We start from the raw sequence: 20780 nt of genomic DNA, 5'->3' as shown, positions 1-20780 counted from the left end.
TGGGACTCCTTTAAATGGCCAGGCAGGACCCACTTTTTTGTGTCTCCTGTGCTGCTGAGGTAACATTTACATGATTCTACTATGTTAGTGAGGGCTGATAGCCTGGGCCAACTTACAGAATCAGCATTCTTCCTCTTAAAGAACTGTGTTGTTAGGACCCATGTGGTCTGCCCTTGCCCATGAATTTAGGTCATTTAAACATTACCTCGATAGCACAGGAGCTGCTTAGAAACATGGATAAGGTAATGTTTAAACAGCTTTGGTACGGCTAACTCTTTTTAACATGGTAATTTCTTTATAAAGTCCTTATTCATATTTTCAAAAACTCTTTGAGGTGGGTTGCTGTTAGTCTCATTTTTCAGATGTACAGCTGAGATCATGAGGATACATTTGCCATGTGACTGTCTATCCTGGGATTACTTTCCTGTTAGGAATTGGAGCCACTAGGGCCTGAGTTGGATTAGAACTATAGTATATGGGAGGTTTAACCCTCACTCCCATGGCATAAAAGCATACTGCCTAGTGTGTGTTGCTAGTATTTCCTGGACATTACAGTAGATAATGGTAGTGGTGCCATTAGATGTAATGCGAGTGTAAAAATATTGATCCATTGCCCTGGGTACAAATACCCATAACTACGTGCAGCACAGGGTCTATTACACATAACCAATATGGTTAATTAGCACGTCCTCATCGACTAAATCTAATGTAAAACATAAATGCAGGGCCTATACAGAGGATTAAAATGTACTTTTCCCCACCCATGCTAAATTTGTGTTCACTTCAGACAAGGGTTACTATTTATTTATTTATTAAATTTATATCCCGCACTTCCTTCCAGTAAGAGCTCAGGGCGGCAAACAAAAACACTAAAAACACTCTAAATCAACTTAAAAACAGACTTTACATTAAAAGAAAAACATCTTTTTAAAAAAGTTTTAAAACACATTAAAAAGCAATTCCAACACAGACATAAACTGGGATAAGGTCTCTGCTTAAAAGGTTTGTTGAAAGAGTAAGGTCTGCCTGTCTAATATTTAAGGGAAGGGAATGCGACTACACTAAAGGTCCGCTTCCTATGTTGTACAGAATGGACCTCCTGATAAGATGGTATCTGCAGGAGGCCCTCACCTGCAGAGCGTAGTGATCAACTGGGTATATAAGGGGGTAAGATGATCTTTCAAGTATCCTGGTCCCCAGCTGCATAGGGCTTTGTACACCAGAACCTTGAACTTGGCCTGGTAGCTAATGGGCAGGTAGTGCAGACTCGATGCTGTAGTGCACACTCACATCCCCACATAATGGAATCACATTTGGAGAGCTTTGTAGGAAATATGAACAAAGGCGCATAAGACTATATTGCTGCAATACACAAAAATTTATTTTTTTCCTAAGATTTTCTGTTTTGTTTTCTGAAAGCAAAATAGAATCAAAACAATGTATTTTGTACAACAAAAAACTTATATGATAACAGACAATCCATGAAGAGCTTAAAACTGCTTTCCTTTTTAAAAAAAATCATGCTTTCTGGTAGTCAACAGTAAAGTTGGCACAGAAAATAGCAGTCATTCAGGCTTTTTTTCATTCAGATCCTTGTCAGCTGATGCCAGAGACTGGAGGGCAAGATGCTTTCCACTTTTTCCATCACAAAGTTCAAGGGGGCAAAGAGAGTACTAAGAAACTGTAAAGCAAACAAATTGGTCATTTGTCTTGTCAAGGATATATATATGTACCAATCACATGTTGTGTCTTTACAATCAGTATAAATTTATTTATTTGTATTTATAGGCCATGAGATAAATTTAGGCTTTCTATACAGCTTATACTGCAATCATTTTTTTCTATCATTCACTGGCATACTGCCTTTGATAATGTCTATCCTCTTTCTGATATTCATTACTTGGATCTTGTTTGGCTTCACTTTGCTTTCTTACTATTTACTCCATGTATGATTCAGTCGTCACCTCCAACTGCCCCGGACCAATCTTTGTCTTCCCCAAAATTCTGATTTTGGTCCTATTCTCCTATTAACCTTTGGCCTATCTCTATCCTATCTTACTTCTGCTAACAGACTTCATTTCCCAGTCTTTCTGTACCTTCACTTTTCTCATCTTGGTCTGTCTGCTGCTTCTTCTTCTAGAGGACTATTCATTTCTGTTTTAATTGTTCTAATGATTTTATTTTACTCTACATTTTCATTATGGATGTTTTGATAAAATTGATTCATTGTGAATATAAATTATATGTGGATGTATTTTTATAATTAGTCTTATACTTGTAAACCAGTTCAAAGCCATTCTGGCAAGTAAACAGTATGTAGTAGTAATACAGTAATAATAATTCCTTAAATGTAATCTGGAGAAAAACCTCATATAAGGCTTTTATCTTGCACTACAAAAAACAATTGGAAAGTCACAGCAGTTCATATCTGAACCAGTGGCAGAGGATTCAGTGTATTTCAGAAGCTTTTACAATTGAGCTTCACTGTGTAATCTTTCTTACCCCACAGTTAACACTTTCTGACCAGAAGTACAGTGTGTTAGCATGTTAAGATACAGAATTCTAAAAAATCTGTGACAGGGTTTACCAAATCAGGATACTTTGAACTGCTTAGGGTGGATACTGGTGTTTAATTGTATCCAGCCAGAACACAAGTCTATTAGGAGGGTTGCTATGGGCCGTAAAAAGATTGTTTTTTGCCCATCTTGAAAGTAGCAAACACATTCCGATTTTTTATTTTCTGACTTAAAACAGTGCAGGAGGAGTCATTTATGTGATTGCATGTCTTTGCAACAGATCCATGTAGTAAAGACATCCAGGCCTTTTAAAAATAAGAATTGGTGAACATCTATTGGTGAACATCTTCTGGCATCAAAGAATGGTTAGCAAAACTTTTTTAAAACTCAAACATAAACATAAATGACATTTTGTTTGGGGCCCTTGAAGAGGTCAGTAGTAATGAAAGATTATTAAGTAACAAGGAATTGTTTTGGATGACGTCTTTAAGATGTGTGGCACCTAGGGGATTTAAAGAAGATTTAGACTTTTCTGTACAAATATAAACCAGATTTCGTTCATAAGAATTATTTGATCAGTTGTATTAAAATGACTGGGGTATGGACAGACATGTGAAGTATAAATGTTGTATGTCACACTGCTGATTCCTTTTCTACATCTTGTTTCTACTTGCAAGTAGCAGCAGGATCAAACTTTGTGTTTTCTGTCCTAGTGCTGCCTCACGGCTGCAGTTGGCACTTCCAGATGAGTAGATCATTTAACAGCAATAGCCTTGCACTTGTAGTGGGAGTATTCATTGTGGAGACGCAGAAAGAAAAATCTGTTATTTTACAGCTTTATCGCTTTTTTGAATGCTATTTCTGATTTAAGTTAATAGGACGAGGTTTTTTGGGCGGGGGGGAGGATATCCAAGAAATTTCCAAGCGTTTATAGGACAGTACATGCTGAATGGCTGATACTAATGAATTTTCAAGTATATGGATAGAATGGTTGAATTTTCCTAATAGACGTTTAGTTGGTTTTGTGGGGTTTTAGGTACAGCGTGTATTTCACACTGGAGATACTGGCTTCATAAGATTTTTAAAAATTGGGGCTTTAAGGATTTCACATATGTAGCAGCAATCCTAAGTAAATTTTGATTGTTGGTCTATATTCTATGTGTTTCATAGTTTGATATAGTTTACAGTAGGGCCCCACTCATACGGCAGGTTACATTCCGGACCCCTGCCGTAAAGCGAAAACCGCCGTAAACCAGAACTCGTTAAATAGAATGGTGTGCGACGCCCGAAAACCGCCGTAAAAGCGAACTTCCCGGAATTGAGTGCTCAGCTGGTGATTGTCTCTGAGAGATCTCTGCCTCAGAGGAAGCTTTTTTCAGTTAAAAGCCAGCCAAGAGGAAACTTTGACTGGCTTAAATGTTCTCCAAGGTATTGGAGAACTGATCAGATTTTCCACAGGACTTCGTTGAGCTGTCGGCAGCTGGAATTGATCAGGAAATCCCTGAGATAAGAAGGCATGCCGATCGGCTAAAGACGGAGTCAGGACTTCCATGCAAGCTGTACTGGAAAAAAGCGAAGCGTTTTTTTTCTTCTTAAAAATGTTCTTAACCAGCGAGCCTACTTCTGTCTAAATCTTATCATTTGGCTTAAATTACTACAATAAAAGGGATTTGTTTACAAATCAGCAATTGAGAAATCTGGGTGAGTCATACTTTTTCTCTTTTAAATATAATTAAGGAAGAAAGAAAATGTAAACAATTTATATTTTTTTTACGACAAAAAGCTGGCCTGAATTTGGAGTTTTAAAGTTTAAAAACGGATGAGAGGTATTTATTATTTGATGGAAATATATTTTGGACTATTTTTCTCCTTGGACTATTTCTTTTTGGACGAATCTGCTGTTAGTATATGTTACTAATCGCTTGGTGTTGTGAACCAGAATTGTTTTGCATTCCTGGACGTAGATAAAAACTGTGCTGGCCGGACCATAATAACAGGCCTGGAATATTAACTCTTCTGTTGGTGGAGGAAAAAAAAAAAGAAATAGACTGCATCTAGGTTTTGGAACAGTGGTTAATATCAGAAATTAAAGGCTTCTTATGAGAATGATAACTAGAAAAACAGCTAAGGCTCAGGAGCGAAGAGGTTCAGTTGATCCACAGGAAGGGGCTATACCCCCAGATATGTTTCAAAAAATAATGGAAGGGATTAGTGATCTAAAACAGGAAATGAAAACTGAATTGACAGATATAAAAGACTATATTAAAACACAAGTGGATGAGATTAAAGGGACAATTGGGCAAATAAAGGAGGATGCAGAAAATACTAAAGAAAAGGTACAAATCTTGAAGAATAGAACAGATATATTAAATCTGGAATTAGAAAAAAAATTGGACTACATGGCTGTGATTGAATTGAGAAATAAAGAACATTGTTTGAGATTCCGTGCAATCCCTGAGGAAACAGGTGAAGACATCAGAGATAAAATTGTTAATGCTTTAGTAAAATTTCTGGATTTGAATGAAGATCAGACGAAATTTGAAATAGATAAAGTTTATAGAATTAATTCCAGATATGCAACAATGAAAAAAATTCCAAGAGATGTGCTTGTTCACTTTATAAAGAAGACGACCAGAGATACGGTATTACAACAACATTTTAACAATACCTTTAAAATTGATGGTAAGGAAATACTGGTGATGAAAGAAATTCCTATTAGACTTTTACGAAAGAGAAAAGAATATGCTTTCCTTACAGAAAAACTTAAGCAATGCAAAATTCAATTTAGATGGGATGTTCCAGAAGGAGTGATTTTTACATTCAGACAACAGAAATATCAATTGAATACTGTTCAAAAAGCAAGGGACTTCTTGAGAAAAGCTTCAAAAGACATGGAAGAAGATAAACTCAAAGATATGGATATAATTCCTGGGAAACAAAGTCAACAAGAACATGCAGAGGAGGGGAAGGAAGATGATGGATTAAAGGGAGCATCAGGCGCATTTTAAAATACACGCTTAAAGATGGATTACAAATATCTAACTTGGAATATAAATGGAGCCAACACGGCGCAGAACAGAAAGAAAGTGTTTCATTATTTGAAAAAAATAAAATTGGATATAATTTGTTTACAAGAAACTCATATTAAGAAGATTCCAAATATTTGATTTGTAAAAATTTGGGTGAAGAATTTATTTTGGCTGGACCAAAAAAAAAAAATGGAGTTGTTCTTTACATTAACCCACAATTGCTTCCTAAATTGGTATTACTGGATGATAGTGGTAGATTTGTGGGGGTTGAAATTACTTTACAGGGCACAAACATTTTGATAGTGGGTATTTATGCCCCCAATGAAGATAAAACAAGGTTTTACACAGGACTTATGGAAAAATTGTCAGAGTTTTCATATGATCATTGGTGCGTCATGGGTGATTGGAATGGGGTAATCTCACCAAAAATTGATAGACTTTCTGAAAAAAATATTAAAGAGACACAGGGTAAATTACCGAAGATTTGCTTTGAACTGATGGAAAATTTAGAATTGGTGGATACCTGGAGATATATAAATGATAACGCAAAGGAATTTACTTATTTTTCAGAAAGACATAAAACATTCTCGAGGATTGATATGATTTGGATGTCTAAAATTCTAGCGAAGGATATTTTTAAAATGGATATATTACCAAAAACTTTTTCGGACCACAATCCTGTGATATTAACTTTAAAAAAAAAATCTTGGATTTAGATGGAGACTAAATGAATCTTTATTACAGAATGACAAAGTAGTACAAGAATGTAAGAAGAAATTAAAAGAGTTTTTTGAACATAATTTACATAAAGGAACAAATGAAAATATCGTTTGGGATACAAGTAAGGCATTTATGAGGGGATATTTTATTAAATGTAACTCTGAATTAAAAAAAAAGAAACAACAGAAAATGCAATTAATTTTGGAAGAAATAAAACAAAAAGAGGAAGAATTGAAAAAGAATCCAACTAAAGTTTCTATTGTAAATCAAATTAAAATGTTACAGAATCAAGTATCAATGCTGACAGTTAGAGAAATTGAAAGGAAACTAAATTTTGCTAAACAAAGGACTTTTGAATTTGCAAATAAACCAGGGAAATGGTTAGCATATAAATTAAGAAAAGAACGTCAAAAAAATCTTATATTAAAGATACAAGAAGGAGATGAGATGCTGACAGATAATGTAAAAATCAAAAAGATTTTTCATCAATATTATTCAACATTGTACAAGTGTCAGGAAATCCCATCTGAAAAAATAGAAGAGTATATATCTAAACAGAATTTGCCTAAAATTACAGACTTTCAGAGACAAGCTATTAATGGCCCTATCACGTCAAGAGAGATATCTGAAGCTATAAACAAAATTAAATCAGGAAAGGCGCCAGGACCAGATGGGTTATCTGCAATGTACTATAAATGTTTGGAGGAAGAACTCTTGCTACCTTTACAGTATACAGTGAATTCTATTCTGCAAGAGGGAAAGATACCGGATAGTTGGAAAAATGCTAACATAACATTAATACCTAAAGAGGAGCAAGATTTAACTAAAACAAAAAATTATCGGCTGATATCTCTATTGAATAATGACTATAAAATTTTTACAATGATCTTTGCAGAAAGAATGAAAATAATATTGCAACAATTTATCCAGGAAGATCAATCAGGGTTTTTACCTAAAAGACAATTACGTGACGTCAGGAATGTCTTGAATGTGTTGGAATATTTAGAACAACGAAATGATAAACAAGCAGCTTTGATTTTTTTAGATGCTGAAAAAGCATTTGATAATTTGAATTGGAAATTTATGTTTCAGGTTTTGGAGCAAATGGATTTTGGAGACAATTTTATAAAATGGATTAGATCAATTTATACATCTCAGAAGGCTCAGATAATTGTTAATGGAGATTTAACGGATTCATGTGAAATACAAAAGGATACAAGACAGGGATGTCCATTATCTCCCCTTTTATTTATTCTGGTCTTAGAAGTGCTGCTTAAAGATATAAGGCAAGATAAAAGGATTTCGGGATTAAAGATAAAAATGAAGAATATAAATTGAGAGCATTTGCTGATGATTTAATAATTGTATTAGAAAACCCTTTGGAAGGAATTAATGTATTGATGGACAAATTAAAAGAATTTGGACCGTTAGCAGGATTTAAGATCAACAATCAAAAAACGAAGATGTTGGTGAAAAATTTAACTTTAAGGGAACAGAAAGAGTTAATGGACAAGACAGATTTTACAATAGAGAAAAAGTTGAAATATTTAGGTATCATTATGACAAATAAAAATTCAAAGTTGTTTCATAATAATTATGAAAAATTATGGACAGAGATTAAGAAAGATCTGCTAAGATGGGATAAACTACAATTGTCATTAATGGGTAGAATATCTGTGATAAAAATGAATGTATTACCGAGAATGATGTTTTTGTTTCAAACAATACCTGTAATATCCTCTGATTTACTTTTTAAACAATGGCAAAAAGATATCTCTAAATTTGTATGGCAAGGAAAAAAACCAAGAGTTAAATTTAAACTACTACAAGACGCCAAAGAAAGAGGAGGACTGGGATTACCAAATCTGAGACTTTATTTTGCTGCCTGCTGTCTAGTCTGGATAAAGGAATGGATTTTATTGAGGAATAAAAGACTACTGGATTTGGAGGGCCATAATCTGAAGTGGGGATGGCATGGATATCTATGGTATGACGAAGTAAAAGTAAATGTAGACTTTAACAATCATTTTATAAGACGTCCTCTGTTGAAAATATGGAATGGATATAAACCAAGGTTTTATTCGAAAATACCATTATGTGTCTCAAGTCAAGAAGCGTTCTACAGAAGAGAAATGGCTGGAAAAGAGAAATGGTTAACTTATCAAGAACTATTAGAAAATGTACATGGAGAATATATAATGAAAGAGAGAGAACAACTGACAAAGGAAGGATACTCAATGGTTCTCAATGGTTTGCCTATTTACAATTGTTAGAAAGATATAAAATGGACAAGAAAATGTATGGGTTTGAAATAAGTAAATCTGATTTTGAAATAGGTTTGTGTACAAATGATGAAAATATAATTGCGAAAATGTATAAACTCTTACTGAAAATGGATATGGAGGAAGAACAAGTAAAAGAGTGTATGGTAAAGTGGGCAAAAAATTTTGGTTATAACATACAAATGGATCAATGGGAAAATATGTGGAAAAAAGGCTTGAGATTTACACTATGCTATAATCTTAAAGAAAATTTCTATAAAATGATGTACCGTTGGTACATGACTCCAGAAAAGTTGTCAAAAATGTATAGTAATGTTTCTAATGTTTGTTGGAAATGTAAACAACAAGAAGGATCATTTTATCATATGTGGTGGCTGTGTAAAAAGGCAAAATCATTTTGGGCACAGATAGGTAGGATGATGCAAAAAATTCTAAAGATAAATATTCAGTTAAAACCAGAATTTTTTTTATTGGGTTTTATGGATAAACAAATAGAAAAGAAATATGGAAGAATAATATTATATATGATTACGGCAGCAAGATATTATATGCACAAAAGTGGAAAATGGAATCAACACCAACAACGGAAGAATGGCTATTGAAATTAATGGACTTAGTAGAGATGGATAAATTAACATGTTTAGTTAGAGAAAAATCGACAGATACATTTCTTAAGGAATGGAAGCCTCTCTTAGACTTTTTGTTGAAAGATCAAAATAAAATGATGATATTGGGATTTGACGATTAACTAAGACAGCCTATGGAGAAAAGTGATTCTGTATGTATACATTAAGGGACAGGTTTGATGTATATTATATACTTATAGCTGATCTGCGACAAATCGGAAGTCAACTATTTTTTTTATTTTGTTGTTGTTGTATTGTTATGTTTTTTGACTTTTGTTTGTCTTTTGAAAAAATTTGAATAAAAAAAAATTATTAAAAAAAAAAAGAAAACCGCCATAAAAGCGGAACAAGCGCCGTATGAGTGGGGCTTTAGTCTAATTGAGACCGCCGTAAAGTGAATCGCCGTAAAGTGGGGCCCTACTGTATAACAATGTAACTCTTTGAACTGTATGTCCTTTATCTTTCTTTCTAGGTCCTGACAGAGTTTTTACTCTTGTCTCCTCTCTGTGTCATAACTATAATAGCAGCAACAGTAAGAGAAGAAAATACATATTTTAATCAGTGATCATAATCATAGCTATGGCTTACAATATCAATTTAAGTGAACACTGATGATTCTTAGGATTACAATTTGCTTTATATTCAGCAAAGTAATATTTTGCTGGTGCCACAAAAGTCATATGACATGACTTTAAAAAGAAATACTGTAGAGGTAATTCCCATATATGCTTCTATATGGCATAATAGAATATGTAATACAAATCTGACTTGCTTATCAGTTTACCCCAGGACATTGTAATAATAACTCTAATCTATATTCATAGCTCAGCTTTTTCCAAAAAGAACTGTGGTTCAAATGGGTAGTTAAATAAAAAAAGGAACACAATTAATTTAAGTCAGTAATTTGAATTACTGCTGATTTGTACAGCATTTTATTATTTTGTTTGTTCTCAGGCCTTAAGATAAGGACTGAATCTCCCATCCCATTTCTCATAAAATTGCCAAGATGTAAGCGAGAACTGTATATTGTGAATCATTAATCACAGGGCAACACTATAAGGAGCTATCCCCTAATGTCCTGTTCTGTCCACTCTGTTGGATAGACAAGATCTTAACTGGCTACATTATCTGGGGATCTCAGCAACAAGGGACTTGTGTAGTGTAGAAGGCAAAAGGGTGAGGTCCGTGCCATGGAGAGGCCCAGGTTTTTGATTTCCTTTTTTTCCAGTTCTGTTTTTGGATACTGCCACATACCAAGCCCTTGGCCCTCCATTCCATTAGCAACAAAGTGTACTGATATGCATTTATCCAGAGGGCAAATTATTTTTGTTTTATTTTACCCTGCAAATAAGTTGTTCAAAGTTTAACAAAGGGATATTTTAGAAAATAATGTCAAGGCCAGAGGGTGCTTGCCATCCTGTGTGTATTAAATAAAGTTCCTTTTCCTTGTTTCAGCAGTATGCTTCTATATCAAATAGAACATAAAAAGGAACAGTGCCTCTTGGGGAGCTTAACCTCCTCTCCAGTTTTTGTTCACAAACCGGTTTACTGGAGAGAGAGGGAGTACTTAGCTCAGGGACAAACTAGAGTACATAAGATGCGATGCCAAATTAATATATGCCTATAAAAAGACCAGAACATATTTTCACAGTTTTTATTCTATGATGAGATATTTCCATTATTATAGGCTAATTTCAAATTAGATTATACTATATATTTTAATATTTCTAGTTTTTTTAATTAACATACTTGTGTTCTACCTTCTCAAAAAAAAGAAGTAAAAAAGATAGCTAAGTCTATCAATAATACAAACCAAGACTGCAATCCATTTACACAGTTACCTGGGGGCAAGTTCTATTGGGCTCAGTGGGACTTATTTCTAAGTAAACATGCCTAGGATTGCACTGTAGCAGTGCAATCTGTGCATGGTTACTCCTGGGTAAGTCCTCTTGTCTCCAATGGACTTATTCCCAGGTAAGTGGCATATTTTTTAACGAGTGTGCATAGGATTGCAGCCTTGGAGATCTAAGCTACTTTGCTCCATACTTACAGTCAAAGGTATGGAACATTTCCTGTTAACACACTTAGAACTACAATTCCCACCTCTTTAAGCAGTATTAGCAGCAGTTTGGTGAAATAAAAAAATCAAATTAAATTGCCTCACAGTTAATTTTACTAGAAAAGAATGACAGGGCATGCTTGCCAAAATTCTAATGAAAGAGGAAAAATGATTGTGTAAGGTCAACTATTATAAAACTTATTTATTGTTTGGAAGAAGGATTTTGAGGTTTGCTTTAGGTAATCCTAAATCTATATATTTTAATAATGCCATTGTTGTTGTTGTTATACAGTAGTATTGTACAACCACCACAGAAAGAAGAGGGACAAGGTGTGTCAGGGAGGTCAGTGTGGGCATCCCAGCAGAGCCAATCAGGCACTCTGACAATGTCTCTGCACAGTGCTGACTTCCCCACCACCTCATCTGGTACGCTGTAGCAACACCAGTGCTGGGAGGCCAGGTAATACTTAGCATTTAGAGTTCAAAGCACTTCACATGCATTTTCTTCTTTTAATCTTTACAAAATCATAAGGCAAGACAGTATTATATTATGCTGGTATTATAGATAAGCAGTTGAGACTGGTGAGTTCATGGTGAGGTAAAATTTGAGCTATAGGTTCCCTGGCTTACTACTCACACTCTTAGCGACTACACAGCTCTATATTTTCCCATTATTTTCTCTTATTCTGTCTTATGGGTCAGACTAAAACAGACTGTATTAGAACAATAGACTGCATTTTAACCTGTTTCCTAGCACAGGATTTGTAATATATAACACCCTCAAAAATATGGCCCTCTGTGCTGAATATAGAGCTAGAAAGCACTTTGTCCCCAAAGGAATGTTTCATACAGTCCCATTTAATTTAGTCAGTCACACGTACCACCCCCTTGATCTAGTAAAGAGAGGGGCATAAGGAAATTCCACTCACTGCTTTTGCGAAGACTCCCATGAGCTCTGGGAACTGATGTGTCAAAAGTGCCAGCATAGCTGTAAAGGAACATAATCCAGCAGTGAAGAGAATAAAGAAAGGAAGCTCTTTCTTGGGGTAAACTGAGACTTCATGAAATGCTGCAAGGAAAAAATAACACCAAGCCAGGGTAAGCAAAATACATTATTTTAAACTTCAAGTCTTTTTTTTCCCCCAAAGGTTCCGGGACTTAGTCTTCAGCGTGGTGTTATCTTCATAAACCTATCTTGTGTATCTTCCTAAGAAATTTCCTTTTTAAAAATTTGGTCACCTAAACATCCTTGCTGAGCTTGACCTCTGCTACTTTAATACCCCTCTCGGCTCCTCCTTTTCTTCCTTCTCTTCTCCAGCTACACAAAATTTCCTTTATCCTCATCGTGAAAATCTTACATAAGACTATTTATTACAATGCCAATTAGTCAAGCAAATAAAATATTGATGAAGCTCTTGTTAAATGCATCTTCTTTAATCATGACGGGAAAATCCTTGTTAATAATAATGTCTTGTATTCAATTAAGTCATACTCAGAGTAGACCTACTGAAATAAATGGATTTAAGTGAGTCATGTCCATGGAGTGCAATTGCTGTACTTTGAGTATGATGGATATAACCCAAAAATAATAACCACCTTCCTCCCACTTGGTGGCCCTCAAAGTAGCTTACACTCAGTAAAATGCAAACATCTAACAACAAACACAAACCGTATCAATTAATCAGAATGAAAAAACATCTGTAACAGCAGTCAACCAAAAACCAAACAGGGCAATACATCTATGAAATCACTTTCTCTTTGGTATACATTCCATCCAAGATCCAACAGTTAAGCATGTGTTGAGTTCAGCAATGGTGCACAGTGCAAAGAGAACAATTTTTCTGTTGCTTTCACACTTGACAAGGAACAGGCTACTATAACAAGACTCAAGAAAAATTATTTCAGTTTTTCTGATGCTCCTCCCACGGTACCATTCTGACCCTTAGGCTAAAATGTGTCAAGCTCTTTCTTCAAGAAGTGATGTCATAATTAGGATCAGCACAACAGGTACAACTCTGCCAAGGTATCTGTGAATTTGGGGGAGAGACTTTTATCAGGCAAAGACTGCAGTTCTGAAGCTTCTTCTGTTTCATTTCTACCATGAACAAAAGCTGTGCACATGCGGAAGTAGTACTGTGTCCATATTAGAAACATACTCCATATGTCAAATGAACATATTTTCATTCCATTTAGTGTTATACATGTGACTGACACTGTACCAAAGTTCTCAAAATGGTTTAGCAAGGAAAGTCATTTGTGTCACTTAAGGATTTCACAGGCACCAGCCAATAAGTGGCAATGACACTTACACAAATAAAGCACAATGGATGCTCACCAATAAAATATCATTCAAGAGCTGGGAAATGTGATTTCTCTGCAAAATGTCCTTCAGTGCAATTAAATAGCAAGTGCATATCTTTTGTGCAACGAAACAATCTTAGTTTTCACTAAGCTTGTTAATCACACAAGGAACTGGAGATATCCAAAGTTATAGTTTGGGTGTATAACATCGGTTTCAGTCATTTATAGCTTCTGGTATGGTGGCAGGCAAAGCAAACACCTTCCCTTCCTTCTCCAAAGGCTTAAAAAAGCCCCAAAAGTATTACCACTTTATTTTATATTTTATTTTGAGGCCTGGTTAGAAGGTATGAACTTTGTATGAGTCAAGGCCGAAGAGTCTGCCTGCCGCACTTTCCATGTGTGCAGTGATGGCAGTTTAACAACATCCTCATTATTCATCTAGAGTAGTGTCTGTGTCCTCAGCAATGTCAAAGCTCTGGCAGAACTGGGGATGGGTACATCATGTGTTCTTTTATTGCCCCCTTTCTGACTTAAATTGGAAAAGCTTTTCACAGCCTAAATAGTTTTTGTATCTGAAAGGCAGTTGAAGATATATGGCTTGTTTTAGTTACTTACAAAGTTACAAGAAAAAAGTCTCATACTTACATGGAAGAAGTTCTCTGTCTGCTGTTTCTGTACAGATGGGATAAGGATAGAAAAGGTGCCCTTTTTCCAAAGGATAAGGGATCATTCTGAAAGCTAAAAAGGAAGGGGAGAAACAGTCACGCTTTGAAGGTTACATAGAGCCTGAGATACACAATCAACAAAACTTTCAGTTGCTAGAATAGTCATGTAGGACCTAATATTTTTTTAAAAAACAAATTGTGTACAAATTCCAGTTCCTTGTCATCTAAATGCACTGTTCATATAATCCTATCAATGAATTCTGATGTAAATAGTTTCCAACTATCCAGTGTGAGTTCTCAGAGAGTCAGATCTTTTATCCTTATTGTAATAACTACAACTAGAAACGCAGTATGTCTGTCTGAGAGCTTCAATATCCCTGCAACTTTCGGAGGAACTGAGACTTAAATGAAAGAAGCCAAAACACTGCTTTAAAGGAATACAGAGATGATGTATCATCAGTTTTGGCCATGCAATCTTATTCATGTCTACTCAGAAGTAAGGCCTATTGAGTTCAATGGTACTTACTCCCAAGTGTGTGTTTAGATTTACAGCAACAGGCAGTTACTCAAAGGAATATTAAAAACTGGCTGAAAAGTCCTCCATTTTAAAATATATAATATTTATAACCTAGTAAGTAAGAAAAGCCAGCGACTGGCTATTCAAGCTGAATGTGTTTGTTGCAAGCAATTTGTTTTATTCAGCATCTTTTATGCCGCTTTTGCTGTTAAGAAAACATCAGAATGTTTATAGTCTCTTTCTGTTCCCACAGACATCATTCACTGATGCATTTGTTCTCAGCAGCCATCCTATAAATACGATATCCTACAAATAAAATGCAAGCATGCAACAAGTGCTCCATTATACCTTTCCATTATGGTTGTATCATTTACTGAAGTATTTGCAACTGCGCACATGGGCCCTGAACCTCTGCTCACCAAATGCACCACTTCATCAAGTCCCATACCTCTCATTTTTCCCTCTTCCCACACTTGCCTGTCCTAGCACTTTCCACCCACCCCTTCTATTGCTTCCAACTTTCTTCCCATCTGCAAAGAACTGGTTCAGCCCCTTAAAAATAAAGAAAACTGTTTGCCTAGATGAGGAGAGAGAAGAAGGCCCTGATCCATCTGTGCTACTGAGCTCTGTTGCTCAATAACGTACTTCCAGAGCAGGGGCCTATTCCCCTGTGGCCGCTGAAGGCTTGGTGTGCCTCCTGGGGCCCGATCAAAGATATTTTGTTGCCTGAAACCACAGACAAGATGGTGCCAGCTCTTATTCCACATACAAAAGACAACTGTCTTCTCCCAGGCATTTTAGCATGTGTTTTTAAACTTTTTTTAAAAAATGTGTTTTTTTAAATTGTGTATTTGTTTTTAATGTTTTTAATTGCTGTAAACCGCCCAGAGAGCTTTGGCTATGGGGCGGCATATAAATGTAATAAATAAATAAACAGGGCTGGCAGTTGGCTCTTTCTTCAACACTGATGATAGGATAGTGTCTTCCACAACATGTTAGGCAGCAGGTTAGTTTAGGGGGTCCAGGACAGGCCATGTAGCATGCACAGCTCTGTTGTCCAAAAGAGGAGCGGGGGATTGGAGCTTAGGAAGAACGGCTAGGAGGCTGCAGCCACTGGCCCCCAGCATCTGCTGCCTGAGGCAGCTGCTTCACTTTGCCTAATGGTAGCGCTGGTCTTGGCGGCGGCAGCAGCAGCAGCAATAAAAGGGCTGACAGATGGCTTCTTTACATCACTGTATGTCTTCCCCCCCCCCCACACACACACTTCTAATAGCATCTCCCATCAAGAGTTCTGAGATTCAGGAGCCACTGATACCATCTGCCTAGGAAAGGAGAAGCCTCTGCCCACTTGGGTACAAATACCACCTCCTGCTGTGCTCACCCTAATTACGACCTTACTTCTTTGACAAAGAACTCAATGCAGTTTACCCTAAGGGTCAGTATGGTATGATGGGAGAAGCATCAGAAAAATGCTCCACCATCCATGAAGCTCAATGGATGATCTTGAACCAGTCGGTCGTTTAGCCTAACCTTATACCTCACAAGGTTGTTGTGAGGGTAAAACAGGATGGGACACAAATCAAGTAATCATGCAGAAATTTGGCTGGAACAGCTGCATCTATTTTCTTCCTCCTGTGGCTTTTTGGGCTGTGTCAGCAACATTCATTGCCCATACCTGGCTGGATTAGCTTAGATAAAGTATATTCTTTCCTCCTGCCACTGTAATATCCTTATTTGTACCTTACTAAATGTTTATATGCACAAGCCTCCCTATAAATGTCAACCAGAAGGTTAGCCCCATGTACGCAGCAGACCACGCCATTCACTGGAACCCCTACTTCTGCAAGAAGAGATGGCTAGATCAGGTGCTAGTATGATTGAAATTAATTACAGATGGCTATAAAATAGCTATCAAAGCATTCGGCATTCACCTCCTGCCAGATGCTTCTAAGAAAGCGAGTTACTTACTGCCTTCCCACGTACAATGTAAGAGATTCAGTGCCCCCTCGACCCTTTTCCAGTGCTGAAGGTGAAAGAAAGCATAAGCTATTGCTTCACTGTCTCCTCTCTTCAAAATGTGTTCAGGGGGCAATATCAAGCTTTTCATTTCTAGGAGATACTGCAACAGAAAGAAAGTAAATAGTCATTTCAAGGTCATGAAGGAACAGAGTCACTTCCTGACATGTTGCAATGGACCAGGATGCACCCTTTTCCCTGCAGTGATAATTTGGCAAGGTTTTATCAAACATGTGGCATTGCCAAACGCATTTGATAATCCATTAGTGTAGTATCTCAAATACTACAGCCTGCCAGCAGGTCTACAGCTTTCCTGGGGACCAGAGAGACAATATATATAAATAAGGAAAGAGTGCTTTAGGGCTTGAAGCCTCACTACCAAGTTTCTTAACACTACAATTCTCTATATGTTTACTCAGAAGAAAGCCCATTTAGTTGAATGGAACTTACTCCCAGGTAACTGTATAGGGTTGACACCTAATACACATTTACCTGGAAGTAAGCCCCACTGAACACAGTGGGGACACTTCACTCACGTGAATAGGACTGTACTGCGCATAATGCAGTTCATACACTTGAGTTTCTACCTAGTTGCTTCTTCAGAATCATGCTATTCTGAACATCAAAACTGCCAGTTTCTAGTAATCCATTCAAGTTTCACAGAAGCTGAAGGCCCCAATTCTAATTTATTTTTTGAGTTTAAATTTATAGCTCTGCATTTGATCCCTTTTTCAAACCAAACCCGCCATATTATCCTTCACTCAGAAATTAGAAGTTGGTGCTCCTTCAAAATGTATTCTAGAAGTCTGGCTTGCTATTTACCATTGAACTGGTTTCCTCTGTTGCTCTGTTTTATTTTACTGAGTTATTTTACTTTTATTGTTTTGACATTTTGATTATGTAAGCCATCCTGGAACCAATTCTAGTGAAGAGCAATATATAAATAAATAGGAACGGCTTGCACTTCAGAATCCCAAACAAAAATGATTGCACCAAAAATTAAAGATATAAATCTATGATTATGGTTATAATTTTCATTTATGTTACTTTAACAGGAATAGTATTTAAAATTCACATAGACATCCCCTTAACTTGGAAGTTTTGTAATCTAGGGTACCAATTCACTGCCTACACCTGGGGTGACCCTCAAAATATTCAAGTCACACTTATCTTTTTCTTGCTTGCTTAGTGTGTGCAGTGCCCATTATAAGTGCCCCCAAGGTCAGCTGTGTACCCTGTGTACATTTTGTGGAAATAACCTGGGACATCTGTATTGTTGTACATTCTGTATGTAGATGATTAAAGCTCTGACACATTTTAGGGAACACAGGATAGAGTCATGTATCCATTAGCTTGCATCATACTTGACACACCCTTCAGAAAATAAATGCACTAGGAAGAGTCACTGAAATAATACTGCTCCGATTAAAAACTGGAGGCTTTCAGTCATATGCTAGAACTCATCATTCTTATAGAAGAAAGTAGTAGTTACTGTACAAAATATTCAAATAAGAAATTTGATACAAGAGGTGATTATCCCCCCTTCCCCCAGGATAGAGGCTTCAGTGAAGAAGTTTAGAAAGCAAATCATCTGCTGGGGGAAGGTCAGCATGGAGGGAGCCAGTCTGACCTCCCTAAGAAGGGAGTTCCAGAGCCTTGGAGTACCTGTGAGGGTGATAGGACAGAGAAAAGGGCCTCCCCTGAAGATCTTAGAACTTGAGCAGGCTCATATAGGAAGCTGTGGTCCTTCAAATAGTCTGGACCCAAGCCATATAGGGCTTTATAGGTCACAACCAGCACTTTGCTTGGAAACACTTGTTATAAGTTTTCTGACAAATCTGGGTGTGTTTTATTAAACTTAATACTGGTACCTTGTTTTCAGTACAATGCAAGTTTGATCTGTGATGGTCAACTGGCAACCCACCAGCAGCATCACCCCTCAGCTTCATTTTGTACACCTTGCCCATAAAACATGTTGCCCCGTTGCACTATATGAAAGCCTCAATCCTTACTTCCTAACCTTTCTTTCAAGTTAATCTTGGCTTTTGTTTCAAACAATATCAGGGATTCATAACAGACTCACTTTTGGCACATGTGGATTAAATTCTACTGCTCTGTGAATAGCTTCTACTGCATTCATCTCTGCTGTACTCAGCCCTCGTCTTGAAGCTGCCTCTGGAGAAAATCTATGAAGAACAAAAAAAACCACAAGAAACATAGAGGTCAACTTCAGCAACAGAAAGACGAATCCGAGCATCTGTGTGGCAGGGGCCTGTGAAACCAGCCTGAGCCAGTTTCCTTAGCTCTCTCTCCAAAACCTCTATGGCAAATGGAAATGCTGAGCAACCAAATTACACAGAGGCTACTGACTAAAAATCCCAGCAGAAGTCGAAAGCACGTTTGCAACTTATCGTGGCTAATGTTTAAGCAGTCAATTTTCTTTCTGTCTGTCTCCTAGTCTAAATTTACGTGTTTGTTTTTAAAATCAGGACCAGAACCCCTCAAGGTTGGGGTGAAAAAAGAAAAAAATGCCAGTAAATTATTCAAGGCAATTAAAAAAAAACATTTTTGGGAAGGCTTTAGAGGAGTTCTCAGTGCTGCTGGGACAGGTTGAGGTGAACCCTGGGTGCAGCAGCAGTAGTGGGTAATCTACTTCCAGCTGTACCCGTTCCTGGTGGTGGTGTGCCCCTACTGCGGGCAAATATCATCTGCCCCAGTGAATGGGGGGGGGGGAAGACCCAGACCATGCAATCTCTTTCTCACCTCACACCCCACGGCTAACTCCATAGCTGAACTTGGCAGGCAGACACCACAGGGAAAGCTGTGACAAACCTAGCCCTGCCCTCCCAAGCTGGAGTCGCTGTGTAGGGAGGAAAGATGTTGCAGTTGGTACTGGCGATCTACAGGATAAAAAGAATGAAAGAAAAAAAATTACTCAGGTCTTGAAGTGCACAAACACTGTAATAGCAAAGTCTCTGCAAAAAAGCAGGAAGGAAAGTGGCCTTTCCCATGCTGCTTGCTTCCCACCCGTTGGGCTGTGCCCTGAACCCAGGTAGCGTGTGCATGATGTGACGCCTTCTGCTCGGGATTTGTGCGCTTCCACCTCTGAGCAGAATCTGGCTATTAGGAGTTCACCCTGTAAGGTGCCGAGCATTCCCACAAAGGGATGAATCCCTGCGTCTCTGAAGTAACTTTGATAGCAGCTGAAGAAGCAGAGTGGGAGTTGCTAAGCACCCTGGAGAGCTGCTCCTAAGCAAACAGTTGCCTTTACAGATAGAGATAATCCACCACTTGCCTGCCAGGAACTCTTGCAGTCCATAATTGTTCTATCTGTCTCAAATAATGTGCTCCCGCACACAGTTATTCTGCTGATAAGAATGTCTCATTTCTCATATTTTTACTTGTTTGTAGACAAGAAGGCCAACAGAACACCACCTCCCAGCTATTTTCCCACCCCCAGTGCGTAATTGTCGTTACTATTTGTTCAGTATACAAACGTGATGCTCAAAAGATCTTCATTATGCAACATCAAAATAAACATTTCTTTGTCATAAGTATATTGCAGATTTATGACATAACAAACATATTCCTGCTAAGATGAACGGTCCTTTAGTGATGAAAACTGTTAAACTTTAGCCGAGTTTGCAGAATAAGATTTTGGTGGACAGATGTTCTCCTGGACTTACTTGTCAGAGACGGCTCTGGCTTTGAGAAGGGCAGCTGTGTAGCATATTGTTGCTGATTTTGGTAAACTTATATCTGTGGAGAAGAAAACAAAAATAAAAAGCATATGGTTCCTTTATGTTTACACATCATGGGTGGTGGTGGTAAAAAGATAGTATATGAATAAATTTTCAATAGATTATCCATACTTAGTGAAATGTGAAAACCTATCTAAAACCACATTAAGAAAGGGCTTCAACCAATCCTCTTCCCTAAACTGGAATGCTTCGTAAGTGTATAAAAAGGAAGTTTAAGTTGCATCTTTTAGTATTAATGACTATTAACAGTCAGGCAAACATTCTGAGAAGAGGACGGTATAGTGGTGA

At 37.1% G+C, this 20780-nt stretch overlaps 1 protein-coding gene across 4 annotated transcripts in view; it reads right to left on the bottom strand.

The window, feature by feature from the left end:
* Nucleotides 1–1415: 1415 nt before the first annotated feature.
* ST7 (suppression of tumorigenicity 7) overlaps nt 1416–20780 on the bottom strand; it is a 154897-nt gene continuing 135532 nt past the window's right edge. For 2 of the 4 annotated variants that reach the window (XM_061640061.1, XM_061640063.1), the window contains exons 10-15: nt 20418–20490; nt 18815–18917; nt 16684–16834; nt 14179–14271; nt 12162–12301; nt 1418–1681 (exon numbers count right to left, since the gene is read on the bottom strand). In XM_061640061.1, coding sequence (XP_061496045.1) covers nt 1586–1681; nt 12162–12301; nt 14179–14271; nt 16684–16834; nt 18815–18917; nt 20418–20490 — 656 coding nt within the window. In that variant the 3' untranslated portion in view covers nt 1418–1585. Of the gene's footprint in view, nt 1682–12161; nt 12302–14178; nt 14272–16683; nt 16835–18814; nt 18918–20417; nt 20491–20780 lie in introns of all 4 variants that reach the window. The other 2 variants (XM_061640062.1, XM_061640064.1) reach the window with 2 other exon arrangements.

This window comes from Rhineura floridana, chromosome 8, assembly GCF_030035675.1.
Source record: "Rhineura floridana isolate rRhiFlo1 chromosome 8, rRhiFlo1.hap2, whole genome shotgun sequence".
In the NCBI taxonomy this organism is placed as follows: Eukaryota; Metazoa; Chordata; class Lepidosauria; order Squamata; family Rhineuridae; genus Rhineura; species Rhineura floridana.
This window is presented reverse-complemented; position numbering and strand designations above follow the sequence as displayed.